Here is a 17,393-nt window from a genome sequence, read left to right as displayed (position 1 = left end):
AGTTGTGAGGATGGGTGATGTGGGAAAAGGAGAATTGAGATTGGTAGGAGAGAGTTAAGGCTGGGGCTTTAGTCAGTGACTGAAGGGAGTTTATCAATCGGCACCCCACACCCTCAGCAGGGCCCAACAGGTAAAAGACTCAGAGCAATGCAATTAAAAAAACGCTGCCCAGAGCCAAGAAAGGACATGACTGAATGAAACTGGTGGTTGGTATCACTAACACATACTGTTTTTGAACAGCTGACAGTGGTCAACAACTCAAAACTGTGTGTAATGACTGCACCAAGTTACTCAAGTTAGGTCTCAGTGTTAGCGATCAGTAAAAACAAATTTAACTGAAGTTGTTCCAAATTCACATCTCATCTTTGATTATTTAAGGGAGAGGGAGATTAACAGTTGACAACAGCCCCCAACAATTCAATCACTTTACCCAACAAATTCATTGAAAAAGCATCAAGTCCTGGGATAACAGGTTCAAGTGTCACCTGTTAAAGCTCCACTCAATGTTCTACACACACAAATACAGCCCACACGGTTTCACTATCTGAAGGCAGCCGGCAACTAATATTCCGAAGTGTGTGTAAACTGGGGTAAGAGGAGAAATTCTTACCTTCACCAAAAAGAATGATACCCCATAGGTTCGGAGTGAGCGAGCCAACTTAACGTATTTAACTTTTGCTTCAATCTCGGTCATTTCCCCACAGTTCTTGTGTTCCTAACGTAAGAGACCAAATAAGAAGATTAATTTCCTCGTTTGCTGAAAGGTTTTTGGTTTAAGTTTTTTGTGTAATACCTCTCTTCCCGTGCATGTTTCTTGATCACTTTCCATCTCTTTATTTCACTCCATTTGTTTTGTTAAAAATGGACAAGTATTTAAGAAGGAAGAATTTAGAAAGGTGCAGAAATGGGTTGGGAAATGGGAGTACAGTCACTAACTACAGGTGAAACTAGCACTGGCACAGGTATGACGGGCTGAATGGCCTCCTTCAATGCTAAATTTCTCTCTGTATTTCATTATGGTCAATATTTCTCTGCTCGTCTTGGACTCTCAGTCTTCCTGTGAGTTTCCCCTTCGCTTTGTCTCCTGATCTCCACCTCTGGTTCCTGCAGTGGGAGTTCCAGTGCTACATCATGTCTTTGTTAAAGGTGAAAACTGTTGTATCTTGCTAAAATGTAAACAATTTGCATTTATATAGCACCTTTAACTTAGTAAAACATCTCAAGGCACTTACACAAGCGCTATGAAACAAAATTTGATTTAAGGAGATAATTCGATAGGTGACCAAAGGCTTGGTCAAAGCGGTAGGTTTTCAAAGAAACACCTTAAAAGAGGAGAGAGCGGTAGAGGGGGAGAAGATTTCGGATCGGAGTTCCAGAGCTTAGGTTCTTGGCAACTGAAGGCACAGCCACAAATGGCAGGTGGAACAATTGGGAACATACAAGGGGCCAGAGGTTTGAAGAGTGCAGAGGTTTCGGTGGGTTATAGGATTGAAGGAGGCTACACAGAGGGGGGATGCAGCACATTTCTTCATTCATCCATGGGATGTGGGCGTCGCTGGCTAGACCAGCATTTATTGCCCATCCCTAGTTGCCCTTGAGAAGGTGGTAGTGAGCTGCCTTCTTGAACCGCTGCAGTCCATGTGGTGTAGGTACACCCACAGTGCTGTTAGGGAGGGAGTTCCCAGCGACAGTGAAGGAACAGCGATATATTTCCAAGTCAGGATGGTGAGTGACTTGGGGGGGGAACTTCCAGGTGGTGGTGTTCCCTGCTGTCCTTGTCCTTCTAGATGGTAGCAGTCATGGGTTTGGAAGGTGCTGTCTAAGGAGCCTTGGTGAATTATTGCAGTGCTACTTGTAGATGGTACACACTGCTGCTACTGTGTGTCGGTGGTAGAGGGAGTGAATGTTTGTGGATGGGGTGCCAATTAAGCGGGCTGCTTTGTCCTGAACAGTGTCGAACTTCTTGAGTGTTGTGGGAGCTGCACTCATCCAGGCAAATGGGGAGTATTCCATCACACTCCTGACTGGTGCCTTGTTGATGGTGGACAGGCTTTGGGGAGTCAGGAGGTGAGTTACTCGCTGCAGAATTGCTCTCTCTTTATTACTGCTGAATGGGTTATAAAGGAACCTTTCCAGAGAGGGCCTTTATATTATATTGTGATTGGGAGGCTTGAGAGGAACTGAATAAGCCTCAAGTATTTTTGATAAATCAATCGTGTTTATTTGTATCCAGGTGGCAGACAGAATGTGGGGTTTCACATGAGCACGGATAAAGAGACACTAATTGAAAGGTCCGAGCACTTGATCTGCTCAGACCTGTCTGCGACATCTCTTGACTGAGGTTGAGGTTGTGGACTCAGAGGTCCTGAAGCCTGCTGATTCCTGATGGGATACATCAATGGTTTAGCAATGAGTGTGTGCACTGCCTTGGCCATGTTCATCAGGTGGAGAGCAACCACATACCACGAGACCTTCTGTACAGTGAACTGACCACTGGGTCACAGGCTCCTGGGCTCCCACTTCTCTGCTACAAGGGCACCTGCAAGCAAGACCTGAAGCTAGTGGACATTGACACTGACAGCTGGGAGAGAGTCGCTGAGAGGTGTGACCTCTGTTTGGAACGGTATTGGAAAGGGCGAGCAGCTGGCCGAAGACGGCCTGGAGGAAACCGGCCAGCGAATCCTGCACCTTTTCGGTCCACTGTCTGCAGCTGATGGGGCAGAGATTGCCGTGCCAATGTGGAGCTGCTAAGCTACAACAGGCGGTGTTTAACACAGAGGGTGGGGTCCTCCAGCCCTGCCTGCTGCTGGGCCCATCCAGCCCTGCCCTCCGCCAGGCTCATCCAGCCCTGCTCACCGCCAGGCTCATCCAGCCCTGCCCACCGCCAGGCTCATCCAGCCCTGCCCGCCGCCAGGGTCATCCGGCCCTGCCCTCCGCCAGGCTCATCCAGCCCTGCCCTCCGCCAGGCTCATCCAGCCCTGCCCTCCGCCAGGCTCATCCAGCCCTGCCCTCCGCCAGGCTCATCCAGCCCTGCCCTCCGCCAGGCTCATCCAGCCCTGCTCACCGCCAGGCTCATCCAGCCCTGCCCTCCGCCAGGCTCATCCAGTCCCAGCAAAGGTCAATGGGCTTCTGGCTGAGCCGCCAAATCTCCTGTAGCGGGTCCCCCCACAATAGGGTCTGAAAACCCCGGCCAGAAACATGTCACAAACCATAGTCTTAGGCAGCAGGAGGCTGATGCAATCCACAACTGAAACTGGAGTTTAGCTGGGTTAGGAGGCGTATGCTTGTAATGCTTCAGCTGTAAATAAATATAAGATTGAGTAAAGATTGCCTCCAATACTATCCTTCACCATCTGTCTTTCCAGAGATGAACATCAAGCATTTTTTAACTGTCTTTTATGGTGAATGTGGAACTTGAACTGATGAGCTGTTTTATACCACGCTGGAGCTTCCGTACCTGAAATATCTTCTTTTCTGCGCTCCTCTGCTTAATGTACTCCTTTGGCAGGAACTCCTTCAGACTGGAATACAGAGCGAGACAGCGAGAGAGAGAGAGAGAGAGAGAGCATTAAAGCCATCACCCTCATTCACATATCTCCCCATGTCACAACCCCACCTCCGCCAACACCCACAAGTCAGGGGTCCCCACCCCACTCCACCCCCACACCCCCTCCCACCCACGGCCTTGTCCCCCCCCCGACATGCAGAATACCCTCAGTTAATGCGGGAACTCACTCTAGGAATCCGGGTTTGTGTTTGTGTTCCACGTGGGGTCCAAACTGGATCTGAGCCTGAAAGCCCCCGAACTCACAGGCTTTCTCAAAGGAAACCGGATGTGATCCATTGAGAATATCATCCCGAGCCTTTAGACAGTAGAACACCATGAAATATAAAAGAAATTGTCCTACTTCAAATTTACTTAAAGGAAAATAAAGACACAATCACAGAGAGAGAGAGAGAGAGAGAGAGAGAGTGCGACAGACACAGAGATCCTGACAAACACACAGAGACACGCACACACACACAGGGACACGCACACACACACACACACACACACACACACACAGAGACACGCACACACACACAGGGACACGCACACACACACAGGGACACGCACACACACACACACACACACACAGAGACACGCACACACACACAGGGACACGCACACACACACACACACACACAGGGACACGCACACACACACACACACACACAGGGACACGCACACACACACAGGGGCACGCACACACACACAGGGGCACGCACACACACACAGGGACACGCATACACACAGGGACACGCACACACACACACACACACACACAGGGACACGCACACACACAGGGGCATGCACACACACACACAGAGACACGCACACACACACAGAGACACGCACACACACAGGGACACGCACACACACACAGGGACACGCACACACACACACAGGGACACACACATACACACACACAGGGACACACACACACAGAGACACACACACACACACACAGACACGCACACACACAGAGAGACACGCACACACACAGGGACACGCACACACACACAGGGACACGCACACACACACAGGGACGCGCACACACACAGGGACGCGTACACACAGGGACACGCACACACACACAGGGACACGCACACACACAGGGACACGCACACACACACAGGGACACACACACACACACACACAGGGACACACACACACACACACAGGGACACGGACACACACACACACAGAGACACGCATACACACGCAGGGACAAATTACCAAATGTATAAAGTTTATTTTTGTTGTGACTGGCAGTCTGTATGATGAGCTCATTCTGCCCCCAATATTAATGCAACAAAGTCAGCTGCCCCGTAATGTACATGGAGAAGGATCCATCCCCAACTGACAGAAGAGACTCATTTCCATCAGCCGACGTCCTGCAATAGTCAATCAATCAATTGTACAGCGTCCGGATTCAGATGGAATAGTTGAATTCACACCAAATGCCACCAAACTGAGAGAGGAGGGACATTCCTCCTCTGGGACTCTGGGAGTCACTTCTTGCCGACTGCAATATCTCAGAAGCACAGATTTGGTGACCAGTGTCGACATTGTGTGTATTACCCGCAAGGTCAAAAGGTCATAGATCACAATCCTTGGGATCTTGGCTCAGGAGAGAGCCTGTCATTGACACCACCTCCCTACTCCCTCCTTACTCCCACGGCTCCCAGGTTTTCAAGCTATCCAGGTGGGCGTGTTTACTCATATAACATAAAAACATTTTGATTTAAATTAAGACCAGTTTAATTTGTTTAATTTGAATGATTTTTTCTAGTGGATGCTGGAAATTGGGTAATTTAAGGGTAAGTTGTGATAGGGCAGCTCGGTCAGGTGCAATGCTCCTCCTGTGCAATGTGGGAAGTCAGGGACACTTCCAGTGTCCATGGTGACCATGCAATGCAAGAAGTGTCTCCAGCTGCAACTACTGGAAATCCGCGTTTCAGATCTGGAGCTGCGGCTGGGAGTCTCTCGGAGCATCCGCAAGGCTGAGATCTTCGTGGATAGCACATACAGTGAGGTGGTCACACTGCAGGTAAAGGGTGCACAGGCAGAAAGGGAATGGGTGACAGCCAGACAGAGTAATGGCACTGGGCAGGTAGTGCAGGAGACCCCTGGGCCCATCTCCCTCTCTAACAGATTTTCCGTTTTGGATATTGCTGAGGGAGATGGTTTCTCAGGGGAATGCAGCAAGGGACAAGTCCGCGGCACCACGAGTGACTCAGCTGCACGGAGGGGTGGAAACACAGTGGGAGAACAATAGTGATAGGGGATTCTATTGTAAGGGAAACAGATAGAGGTTTCTACAGCAGCAGACATGACACGAGGATGGTTTCTTGCCTCCCTGGTGCAAGGGTCAAGGGTGTCACTGAGCAGCTACAGAACATTCTGAAGGTGAGCAGCCAGAGGTCATGGTCCATATTGGTACCAACAACATAGGTAAAAAGAGGGATGAGGTCCTGCAAGCAGAGTATAAGGTGCTAGGAAATAAATTAAAAAACAGGACCTCAAAAGGTAGTAATCTCAGGATCACTCCCAGTGCCACATGCTAGTGAGATCAGGAATAGGACAATAGACTGGTGAATGCGAGGCTGGAGAGATAGTGCTGGGGGGGGGCCTGAATTTAGATTCCTGAGGCACTGGGACTGATTCTGGGGAAGATGGGACCTGTACCTGTACAGGTTGCACCCCAGCAGGACCCGGACCAATATCCTCACAGGGGTATTCGCTAGTACTGTGGGGGAGGGTTTAAACTAGAGTGGCAGGGGGATGGGAACCTGAGCAGGGAGGCACAAGAGAGGGAAACAATGATAGAAATGAAAGACAGAAAAGTAGAAAGCAATAGTGGAAGTCAGAGGAAACAAGGGCTAGCAGCAAATAGGGCCATAGTACAAAAAAAAAGTGTAAAAATGTTAAAAAGACAAGTCTAAAGGCACTGTATCTGAAAGCATGGAGCACTCGCAATAAAGTAGATGAATTAACAGGACAAATAGATGTAAATGGGTAGGATATGATTGCTATTACGGAGACATAGCTACAGAGTGACCAATGCTGGTAACTGAATATCCAAGGGTACTCAATATTTAGGAAGGACAGGCAAAAAGGAAAAGCAGGTTGTGTGGTGTTGTTAGTTAAGGATGAAATCAGTGCAATAGTGAGAGAAGATATTGGCTCAGAAAATCTAGATGTCGGATCAGTCTGGGTGGAGCTAAGAAGCAACAAGGGGTGGAAAACATTAGTGCGAGTTGTCTATAGGCCTCCAAGCAGTAGTGATAAGGTAGGGGGCAGAATTAAACAGGAAATTAGAGATGTGTGTAACAAGGGTGCTACAGTAATAATGGTTGACTTTAATCTACATACAGACTGGGCAAACCAAATTAGCAATAATACTGTGGCTGATGAATTCCTCGAGTGTACACAAGATGATTTTTTAGACCAGTATGTTGAGGAACCGACTAGGGAACAGGCTATCCTAGGTTCGGTTTTGTGCAATGAGAAGGGGCTAATTAATCATTTTGTTGTGCGGGGCCCTTTAGGGAACAGTGACCATAGCATGATAGAATTCTTCAGGATGGAAAGTGAAGTAGTCCGATCTGAAACTAGGGTCCTAAATCTAAACAAAGGAAACTACAAAGGTATGAGGTGTGAGTTGGCCAAATTAGATTGAGGAAGTTCATTAAAAGGCATGATGGTGATTAGACAATGGTTAATTTCAACAGTTATACATTCTTCTTTGGCACAAAAACTCAACAGAAAAAGTGGCCCAACCATGGCTAACAAAAGAAATTAAGGATAGTAATAGATCCAAAAAGGAGTCACATAAAGTTGCTAGAAAAAGGAGCAAGCCTGAGGATCGGGAGCAGTTTAGAATTCAGCAAAGGAGGACCAAGAGATTGATTAAGAGGGGAAAAATAGAACATGAGAGTAAATTTGCAAGGAACATAAAAGAGGACTATAAAAGCTTCTATAAGTACGTAAGAAGAAAAAGATTGGTGAAGACAAATGTAGGTCCCTTACAGTCCTAAACAGGAGAATTTATAATAGAGAACAAGGAAATGGCAGAGCAATTAAACAACTACTTCAGTTCTGTCTTCACAGAGGAAGACACAAATAACTTCCCAGAGATACTCGGGAATGGAGGGTCTAGTGAGAAGGAGGAATTGAAGGGAATTAGTATGATTAAAAAAACAGTGCTGGAGAAATTAATGGGACTGAAAGCCGATAAATCCCCAGGACCTGAGAATCTCTATCCCAGGGTACTAAAGGAGGTGGCCCTGGAAATAATGGATGTGTTGGTTGTCATCTTCCAAAATTCTGTAGGTTTTGGAACAGTCCCGGCAGGTTGGAGGGTGACAAATGTAACCCTACTATTGAAAAAAAGTGGGAGGGAAAAAATTGGGAATTACAGACTGGTTAGCCTAATATCAGTAGTCAGGAAAATACTAGAGCCTGTTTTAAAGGATGTGATAACATGACATTTAGAAAATATCAAAGGGATTAGACAAAGTCAACATGGATTATGAAAGGGAAATCATGTTTGACAAAACTACTGGAGGCTTTTGAGGACGTAACTAGCAGAATAGATAAGGGAGAACCAGTGGATGTGGTGTATTTGGATTTTCAGAAATCTTTTGATAAAGTCCCACATAAGAGGCTAATGTGAAAAATTAAAGCACATGGGACTGTGGGTAATATACTGGCATGATTTGGATGAGGGAACTAAGTGTAATATTTCCAAGTTTGCTGACAACACAAAACTAAGTGAGAATGTAAACGGTGAGGAGGATGTTAAGAGGCTTCAAGGTGATTTAGACAGGTTGAGTGAGTGGGTAAATACATGGCAAATGCAGTTTAACGTGGATAAGTGTGAAGTTATCCACTTTGGCAGGAAAAACAGAATGGCAGAGTATTATTTAAATGGTGATAGATTGGGAAATGTTGATGTACAAAGGGACCTGGGTGTCCTTGTACACCAATCACTGAAAGCAAGCATGCAGGTGTAGCAAGTAGTTAAGGCGGCAAATGGTATGTTGGCCTTCTTTGTGAGAGGACTCAAGTACATGAGCAAGGATGTCTTACTGCAACTGTACAGGGCCTTGGTGAGACCACGCCTGGAGTATTGTGTGCAGTTTTGGTCTCTTTACCTATGAAAGGATATACTTGCCATAGAGGGAATGCAGCGAAGGTTCACCAGACTGATTCCTGGGATGGCAGGATTGTCATATGAGGAGAGATTGGGCCAACTTGGCCTGAATTCACTGGAGTTTAGAAGAATGAGAGGGGATCTCACTGAAATGTGTAAAATTCTGACAGACTGGATGCAGGGATGATGTTCCCTCTGGCTGGGGGGTCTAGAACAAGGGGTCACAGTCTCAGAATACGGGGTACGCCATTTTGGACTGAGATGAGGAGAAACTTCTTCACTCAGAGGGTGGTGAACCTGTGGAATTCTCTACCACAGAGGCTGTGGAGGCCAAGTCACGGAATGTATTTAAGAAGGAAATAAATAGATTTCTAGACTCTAAAGGCATCAAGGGGTATGGGGAGAGAGTGGGAGTACGGCGTTGAGATAGAGGATCAGCCATGATCATTCTGAATGGTGGAGCAGGCTCGAAGGGCCGAATGGCCTACTCCGGCTTCTAATTTCCATGTTTCTATTCTAATTCTCCAAGGTGGTGCCCAGGTCTAGGAGAGGCCTAGACACTGACTCGAGCCTGAACTAGGACAGGATGAGGCCCACAAGTGGTCCGTGTACACCATTCTGGATCATTAGGTGCCCACTTTATGCCTGTAAAATGGCCGCAATGTGATCCGGTTCCTGGACTCATTTGCAGGAATTGCCCAAATCACCAGTTCCCTCGTCAAGCTTATCCCTGCCCCTCCCCATGAGACGACTACCATCAATGAGTGAAAGGAATCCTGTACCTGTACATACAGCAGGTTAAGCTGCACTGGGTCTCGGGAATCAACATTCTGGTCAGAGTAAAAAAACTTGCGTCTTAACAGCAGCGTTTCATTTTCATCAACTCCTTGCTCTCTGAAGGTTCGACTGTGGTCCAACCAGTTCACTGTCGGAGATAGAAATATCAGCCAAAATGCATCCTTATCCTCACTCTTCCCCCTCTATCAAGTCCCAATCACCTACCCTCAATATCACACCCTCCGTGTGCACTGGGTATAGCCAGGTCTGTAGCTTCACAGGCAGCATCTTAATGAAGCTGACAGGAGATCATGGAATCTCTCACAGAGGGGAGGCCATTTGGCCCATTGAGCCTATGCCAGCTCTTTGAAAGAACTGCCCAATTTCTGGAGTTTACAGAAAACTACCCTACGGAACACGATTGGTATGATCACCTCACTAAATAATGGGAGTGGGAGATTCCCAACCATTCACATAGCTCCAACTACACATCGCATCTCCTGAAAACATGGGAATCCTAAGAAATTTTTTAATCACGAGGAACTCCGGGATTTGAGTTTTTTTTTCTGAGACAATTTCCCGTGGAAAGATATTGCTTTATCAGGGATACTTTAAATTTATTCCAGGCCCCAAAATTGGCCAACAACTGCGGAATGTTGCAAGAACCCTATTGGCTGTCTCCATTCCAAACTAAGACAGGCCTTACAGTCATCGTCAGTGTGAAGCTTTGCTTTTAACTTCTCCATCTTCTTCTCATCCCGTAACAGAGTTCTATCCTTCTTCAGTGTAGCTGTTCCATCTTCCTTTTTCTCTTCAATCGTGTCTTGGATCAAAGAATATTCTTCATAATTGGTGATGCCTGAAATTAGAGAAATGTAACTGGTATTTACTGGGACCAGGCAAAGATTTTCAAAAGCAGAATACTCTAAGTGCAGTGCCCAGCTGACCAAAAACATCAAGGCTTTGATGTCAAGTACCAGACAGAAGGCTACATTGTGTGACCACTTGTGTGTCAGCCATGGCTCAGTGGGTAACACTCTTGCCTCTCAGTCAGAAAACTTTTGGTTCCACTCCCGTTCCAGAGACTTCAGCACTGACACTCCCAGTGCAGTACTGAGGGAGTGCTGCACTGCTCGAGCTGCCATCCTTTGGATGAGACACTGAAACAAGTCTGCCCTCTCAAGTGATCGTCAAAGTTCACTATTTTGAGGAAGAGCAGGCGAGTTCTCCAAGGTGCCCTGGCCAATATTTATCCCTCAACACACACCTAAAACGGATTATCTAGTCATGATCGCGTTGCTGTTGGTGGGAGCTTGCTGTGCATTGCCTATCACAGGTTTAAAGTCAGGCTGATTGGAAAGCGACCACTGATGATCAGGGCGGAGATTTTCTCCATTATTTGGGAAACAGACTGAGTGAAGGAACTAATGCAAAAGTGTTTCGAATGCCCAACGTAAACACAAGCTGAAAGCAGACAGTCAGCATCTGTGGAGAGGAGAAAGGCACAGAGTCAGGCAGGGGGATTTTCTGACCGAGGTTTCAGGCCTGAAACATTGACCTCTCCTCTCTCCACACCTGCTTCTTCTGGTTCCAATTAGCTGCCAACATCTGCTTTTTGCTTTTCACATGTCTCGTCAACGATTGGAATGGCGAACGTCTACACAGAAAGTAAAAGTCTGGGACACTGTGAGCTCAGTGTCTCAAAGCATTGGCTCAAAAACACTGAGCTCATCATTGTGAAAATTCACTCAGCTCAAAATAAACAAAATTAAAACACAACTCAAGTGCAGCCTTTCTACTGAGAGTGGATGGTTTTTAACTGGTGTAAACAGCAGGTACAATACAAACCTATTCTGCTACAAATAGGGACAAGTAGTTCACCAACAGTTTTGGAATCATCAATCATGACAGTCTTCACTGCTCCATCCAGCATCCTCACTTTCTGTGGCCTTTGCTTTTTCTTATACTCTAGAATGTCCTAAGAGGAGAGCACAAGACAAGGTTAATAGTCACAGAAATCATTCAGTCCATGGAGCTTTGATCCAAAATAGATAGTTGAGCCCGAATCCTGGACCCTGTACTCAGGTTCCTGAAGCAAACACATTAACAAGTCCAACATCCAGGAGAGAAAACTCCCCGACACTCAAAGGTTTTCTGTTAAGTAACGCTGCAGCTTGTGTTATAGCCCAGCTCCATTTCACAAGTGCCATACACCCATAGAGCATTCCCACAACCCCAAAGTAAATCTGTCAATGACACAAAGGTGGGCAGCATTATAAGCAATGTACAAAGAGATATTGATAGATTGAGTGAATAGGCAGAATGTAAGAAAATGTGAGATCAGCCACTTTAGACCAATGAAGGATAGAAAAAGGGGACTTTATAAATGGTGAAGAGCCAGAAACAGAGGAGGTCCAGACCGACTTGAGGACCCAGGTACACAGAACATTAAAACGCCCTGAACAGGTACAGAAAATAATCAAAAAGATTCATGGAATGCTGGCCTTTATATCGATAGGGCTAGAATCAAAGGGGGTAGAAGTTATGTTTCAGCTACTCAAAGCCCTGGTTAGCCCATACCCAGAGCCATTGTGAGCAGCGCTGGACACCACACCTTCAGAAGGGTACACTGGTCTTAAAGGGAATGCGGTGTAGGTTTACTGGAATGATCCATGAACTCGAAGGGTTATGAGAAGAGAATATACAGACTATTCCCAGAAGTTAGAAGGGTAGGGAATGTTTGACTGAAGTTTTCAAGATATTAAGGGCAACAGATAGGCTAGATTTCCGCTGGTTGGGGTGATGTAGGACATTGTTTAAAAATTCGAGCCAGACCTTTCAGAAGTGAAATTAGGAAACGCTTCCCCAGGCAAAGGGTGATAGAAATTAGGAACTTTCTTCCACAAAATAGCAATCGATGCAAGATCCATTGTTAATTTCAAATCCGAGACCGATATGTTTTTGTTCACCAAAGATATGAAGGGACATGGGGTAAAGGTGTTATGTGGAGTTATGTCACAGAGCAGCCATTATCTCATTGAACAAAGGAATAGGTTTGAGGGGCTGAATGGCCTCATTCTGTTTCTATGTTTCGTCCTCCACTTTGAATGTTTATTGCTGAGAAAAGAGACATGCTGTCAAAGCTTTTCATCTTGCACTCATCAGGATACAAGAATACCAAATTTCAAAGGGAACAACAATTTATTACTGCATGAAAAAGGGGTGCTGATAGATTGACAAGTGGACTCTGATTGGTCAAGGCATTGCCAAGGAGAATGCACCATGGGACACTTATCCCTCAAGCTTTTGTTTAAATTCAAAAAAGCAGGGTGGCTGATTGGCCAAGGTGCTGCCATGAAGAATGCACAGTTGTCCTCCAAGTTTTGCTTAACTGAAAAAGATGCAATGCCTGGACAGCACTTACTGAACAATCCCGAGTGCAAAGAATTACACTACCAACCAATTTAAGACTATCAGTTCGGATCACAATGTAGCTCACTTACACTGCTACAACCTACGTGTATTTATATATAGGGTCTGCTCCTTTGCAGGCAAAAGGAAAGCGCTGATGAGTGCAAGAAAAATAGCTTTGACAGCATGTCTCTTTTATTCAGCAATACTCTAGTTCTGTACAACTTTCAAATGTTTATCCATTTTTTCGTTAAAAGATGTAATGGTCTCTGTATCAACCACTCCCTGTGATGAGGGAATTCTGTGATCCAGCTCTCTTTGTGAAGAAATTATCCTGAGCTCCTCTCCTCACTCTGTCACTGACAATTCAGAACGGAAGTCCCCCCATCATTGACGCCCCAGCTGTAATTACCCTGATCGATTCTATGGAATCCTTTATAATTTGGAAAGATCTCTTTAAATCTGTTAGCCTTCTCTGCACTAATGGACATACTCACAATGCCATGAAGTTTCCTCATAACAACATTCATTTGAATGATCTGAAAAGCACAGGATCCATTAAGTTGAATAGACTAATCATCGGTGTCAATGTTTAACCCTCCGTCTCGGTTTTTTAAACAAATGCTCTTTCCCTCAAAGCGCTTTTTAAAACTAGCCCCGTGGGCCATCATTGGCCATGCCACCTCCCTAGAATCTATCCCATGTTTACTTGACCCACTGTCTTCACGGTGATGAAACCTTGGCCCTCGTGACTTCAGCCCACTGTCACTCCGAGCAGCAAGAAAACGCTCAGTTCAGTGATAGCCAAGTACCTGCAGTACAGAAGGTGAATAACAAACATATCGCACATCTGTAACAAGAGCAGGCTGTGTCTGGAGCTAGGGAATGGCGTCGGCTTCCAACACAGGGGCACGCCAACATAGACAGACATGGCCCTTCACCCCAATCCTCCACAGCCAATGGAAACCCAGGGCTCACTAGAGTCTGAATCCATTACCCTCTCACCAACTCCTCCAGCTGCCTCAGACACCAGCCTGAGCCAGTGCACAATTAGGAGATGACCCCAACCCTTCCCCTTCCCCACTCCCGCCACTTCCTCCCCTAACCTCCCAGCCTCTTGTTCCTCCTCCTCTCCCCCTTCCCTGTGAGAAAGGATCCTGGTAATGAAGCAGCGTGAGAACCTTGAAGAACCAAGATGGACTCCAGCGATTCAAGGAAGGCAGCTCACCGCCACCTTTTCAAGGGCAATTAGGGATGGGCAATACATGCCTTGCCAACAGCACCCATATCCCATGAAAGAATAAAGAAAACAGGAGGATCTAGTCACCGTGATCCATACTGGGAGCAACAGCATAGGGAAGAACAGACATGTGGCCCTGTTTGTAAAGTACAAGGAACAAGGAGTTAAAGGGCAGGACCTTAATTATAAGCTCTGGATTATTGCCTCAGTCATGTGAAAATTGGAGTGGGGGTGAACAGGTTAGCCTGAAGGAGTGTGGAGGAAAGGGAGAGTCCCATTTCTTGGGACACTGGCACCAGTACTGGGAAAGGAAGGATCTGTACACTCGGAATGGGCTGAGTCTGAACCAGAACCAGACCGGGATCTGGTGGGAAGGATAAATGGGGGTGAGGGGAATCTGGGGGTGAGGCATCAAATGGAAAAGGTGGTATAAAGAACAGACTGAAAGCAAACAAAAGGAAAGAGAGTAGAAAAACAATTGGAAGTTGTGTTTTAGGCAGGACAATCAAAAGTGAAAACCAAAAGACATAAAGTGATTAAACAGGAGAGAGAAATAAGGTGGATGTGAGTAAAGGATTAGAACTGGGTAGGCTGTATGGCCCAAATAAGCCTTCCTTCTACAAACACACGGGAGTGTAATCAACAAATAGGATGAACTGCAGGCACAGATTCAACTTGGAGGGTATGACATGGCAAACATTATGGTCAGAGCTGGGAATTAAATCTACCAGGTTATAAGCTTTACAGAAAATGGGGGGGATGAGTAACCTTAACGATTAAGGATGAAATCACTTCAGTGAGAGTATTTAATGAGAGGGAAGAAGACAGTGGAGACTTTATAGGTAGAATCTTAAAATATAAAAGAATTTAAGACTAGTGGAAGTCATATACAGGCCCCTGATAGCAAGTGTGAAATAGTAGATTGTATAAATGCAGAGATTAGACAAATATGTAGCAAAGGCAAAGTGGTTTTAACAGGGAATTTTCCCTTTATTGATTGTGATAAACTCAGGCTGGAAAAGGAACACATTTCAGAAATAATATCTTCTGGAACCAACAGGGAAGTGAGCCACCAGGAGGGAAATCCCTGTCACCATGTTACAAAAGCAAACTCACTGCCCTCCCTCTACTCACAACCCAAAAACAAATTTGCCAATGACACAAAGGTGGGTGACATTATAAACAGTGTAGATGGAAATGTAGCATTACAAAGAGATTGTGATAGATTTAGTGAATAAAGCAAAACTGTGGCAAATGGATTTCAGTGCAAGTAAATGGAGGTCATCCACTTTGGACCTGACTGGGAGAAATGGTGAAAAGATGGAAACAGTGAAGGACAAAGAAAGTATGACCCAGGGACACAGATCATTCAAGTGATCTAAAAATGAGAGGCAGCCCTTTCAGATGTGAAGTTAGGGAACATTTCTACACACAAAGGGTGACAGAAGTTTGGAACTCGCTTTAACCAGCAATTGATGTTAGATCAATAGTCCAATTTACATCTGAGATTAATAGAATTTATTAACCAAAGGGAAATGGTGTTTTTGCTTTTAATTCATTCACAGGGTTTGGATGATGCCAGCATTTATTGCCCATCTCTAACAGCCCTCGAGAAGGAGGTGGTGAGCTGCCTTGGATATAATGGAGCGGTTTGCTGAGTCACGCCAGAGAACGGTAAAGAATCACCCACATTTCTCAGTCTGACATCGCATATAGACCAGACTGGTTAAAGTGGATTTCATTCTCGATTTCCAGCACGAGTGAACCAGGTGGGTTTTTCTGACAATCCAGTAGTTTTGTGGTCACCATTACTGAGACTAGATTTTTATTCCAGATTTATTTAATTCACTGAACCATATTCCAGCTGCTGTGGTGGAATTTGAACTCCAGACCATTGCACTCCAGACCATTAGTCCTAACTCTGGTAGCTCTGAGGAAGAGTCAAACGGACTCGAAACGTCAACTCTGTTTCTCTCTCCACAGATGCTCCTCAGACCTGCTGAGTTTTTCCAGCATTTTCTGTTTTTGTTTCAGATTTCCAGCATCCGCAGCATTTTGCTTTTATCGTTAGTCCTAGCCTCTGGGTTACTAATCTATTACCATATGACCATGCCGTCACGCCCCCAGATATTATATGGAGATCGGTTGCAGCTAAGCCATGGTTTCAGTATATGATGGACAGGCTCAAAGGTTGACTCCTGCTCCTATTTTCATAGTAAGAAAGTCCAATGGCATGGAATGAGACGGCTGGTGTTACTGACTGATCGTTCTTGACTCACCAACAGCAGCCCAGCTGTTTTGACAGGTGGGTTTTTAAAAAATGTTTTCTTCATTTGGAAGCCAAATTCTGCCCATGTCAAGGAATCCAAGTAACCAATCATTTCTTGTGGCCTGCTAACTGCCAAATCCATTTAACATCAGCCCTTGAACCTGCTTCCTTGGTGATAGGCAGCTATGTATTCTGGGAACCACAAATGTTTCAATCCTTCGCTTTGAGTGACTCCGGGTCAAAGGTCAAGCCTCTGCATCAACCTCACTTGCCGCAAACCAATCTTTAGCCTCTCACTTGGAGCTGGTGTCAACACCTCACCACATTATTGTAATTAACTTCGACTCCGCTCTGGTCCCTCTTAAGCAGTTAGTGGTTGTGATATCTCTTATCAATAGTGGCTGTCACCCTCAAATCAAACACTTTACTCAATGCTCTCTTCACCATGTTTGTGTGACCATCTTGTGACCTTTAAGCCAACAGTTTCTATCCAATGCTCCTTGCATTAATAGAGTTGCTTTTATTGATTTGTTTTCTCTCCTGCAAATCCACAATTTGTTTGTACGTTTTTTGCCAATTAGCTGACCTTTCTCATCTGGTTCAAAGTAGCTCACTCCCTTTATATGGTTGGAGTTTTCCACCCCCCCCAACTCCGCTGTGGAGTGTTCCCCCACGGTGGGACCGATAAGCCACTGAAATCTCCATTCACATCGGCGGCACCGGAGAATCCCACCAGCGAAAGGGGCTGGAAAATTCCGGCCTACGTGTTGCACCATGTCGAGACACTTCCCATTTTCCAACCAGGGCAACTCCCTCCCGCCATTTAACACCCACTCGCTCCCACCAACCGATGGCCTCTCTCATCCTCAACATCCTTTGCTTAAAACTAGTTTCCTCACACATGTTCATTGTCAGTGACAAAACTGTTTTTCATTAAGCTGCACTGAACATTAAACTACAAAAACCTTGTGGAAAGTTTGTAAAATCACTGGGC

General features: G+C 45.7%; 1 protein-coding gene across 5 annotated transcripts in view; it reads right to left on the bottom strand.

The window, feature by feature from the left end:
- Positions 1–17,393, bottom strand: part of LOC144670145 (talin-2) — a 345,177-nt gene that overhangs the window by 195,047 nt on the left and 132,737 nt on the right. For all 5 annotated transcript variants that reach the window (XR_013573826.1, XM_078532616.1, XM_078532619.1 and 2 more), the window contains 6 exons: positions 11,328–11,457; positions 10,186–10,338; positions 9,485–9,627; positions 3,736–3,863; positions 3,458–3,521; positions 611–715 (listed from right to left, as the gene is read on the bottom strand). Coding sequence is in view for 4 of the 5 variants with exons in the window: in XM_078532616.1 (XP_078388742.1) it covers positions 611–715; positions 3,458–3,521; positions 3,736–3,863; positions 9,485–9,627; positions 10,186–10,338; positions 11,328–11,457 (723 nt within the window). In the remaining variant the exon portion in view is untranslated. The remainder of the gene's footprint in view (positions 1–610; positions 716–3,457; positions 3,522–3,735; positions 3,864–9,484; positions 9,628–10,185; positions 10,339–11,327; positions 11,458–17,393) is intronic.

The sequence above is a fragment of the Cetorhinus maximus genome, chromosome 30 (assembly GCF_964194155.1).
Source record: "Cetorhinus maximus chromosome 30, sCetMax3.hap1.1, whole genome shotgun sequence".
Classification (NCBI taxonomy): domain Eukaryota; kingdom Metazoa; phylum Chordata; class Chondrichthyes; order Lamniformes; family Cetorhinidae; genus Cetorhinus; species Cetorhinus maximus.
Note: the sequence above shows the minus strand (reverse complement) of the source record. Positions and strands in the feature narration are given on the sequence as shown.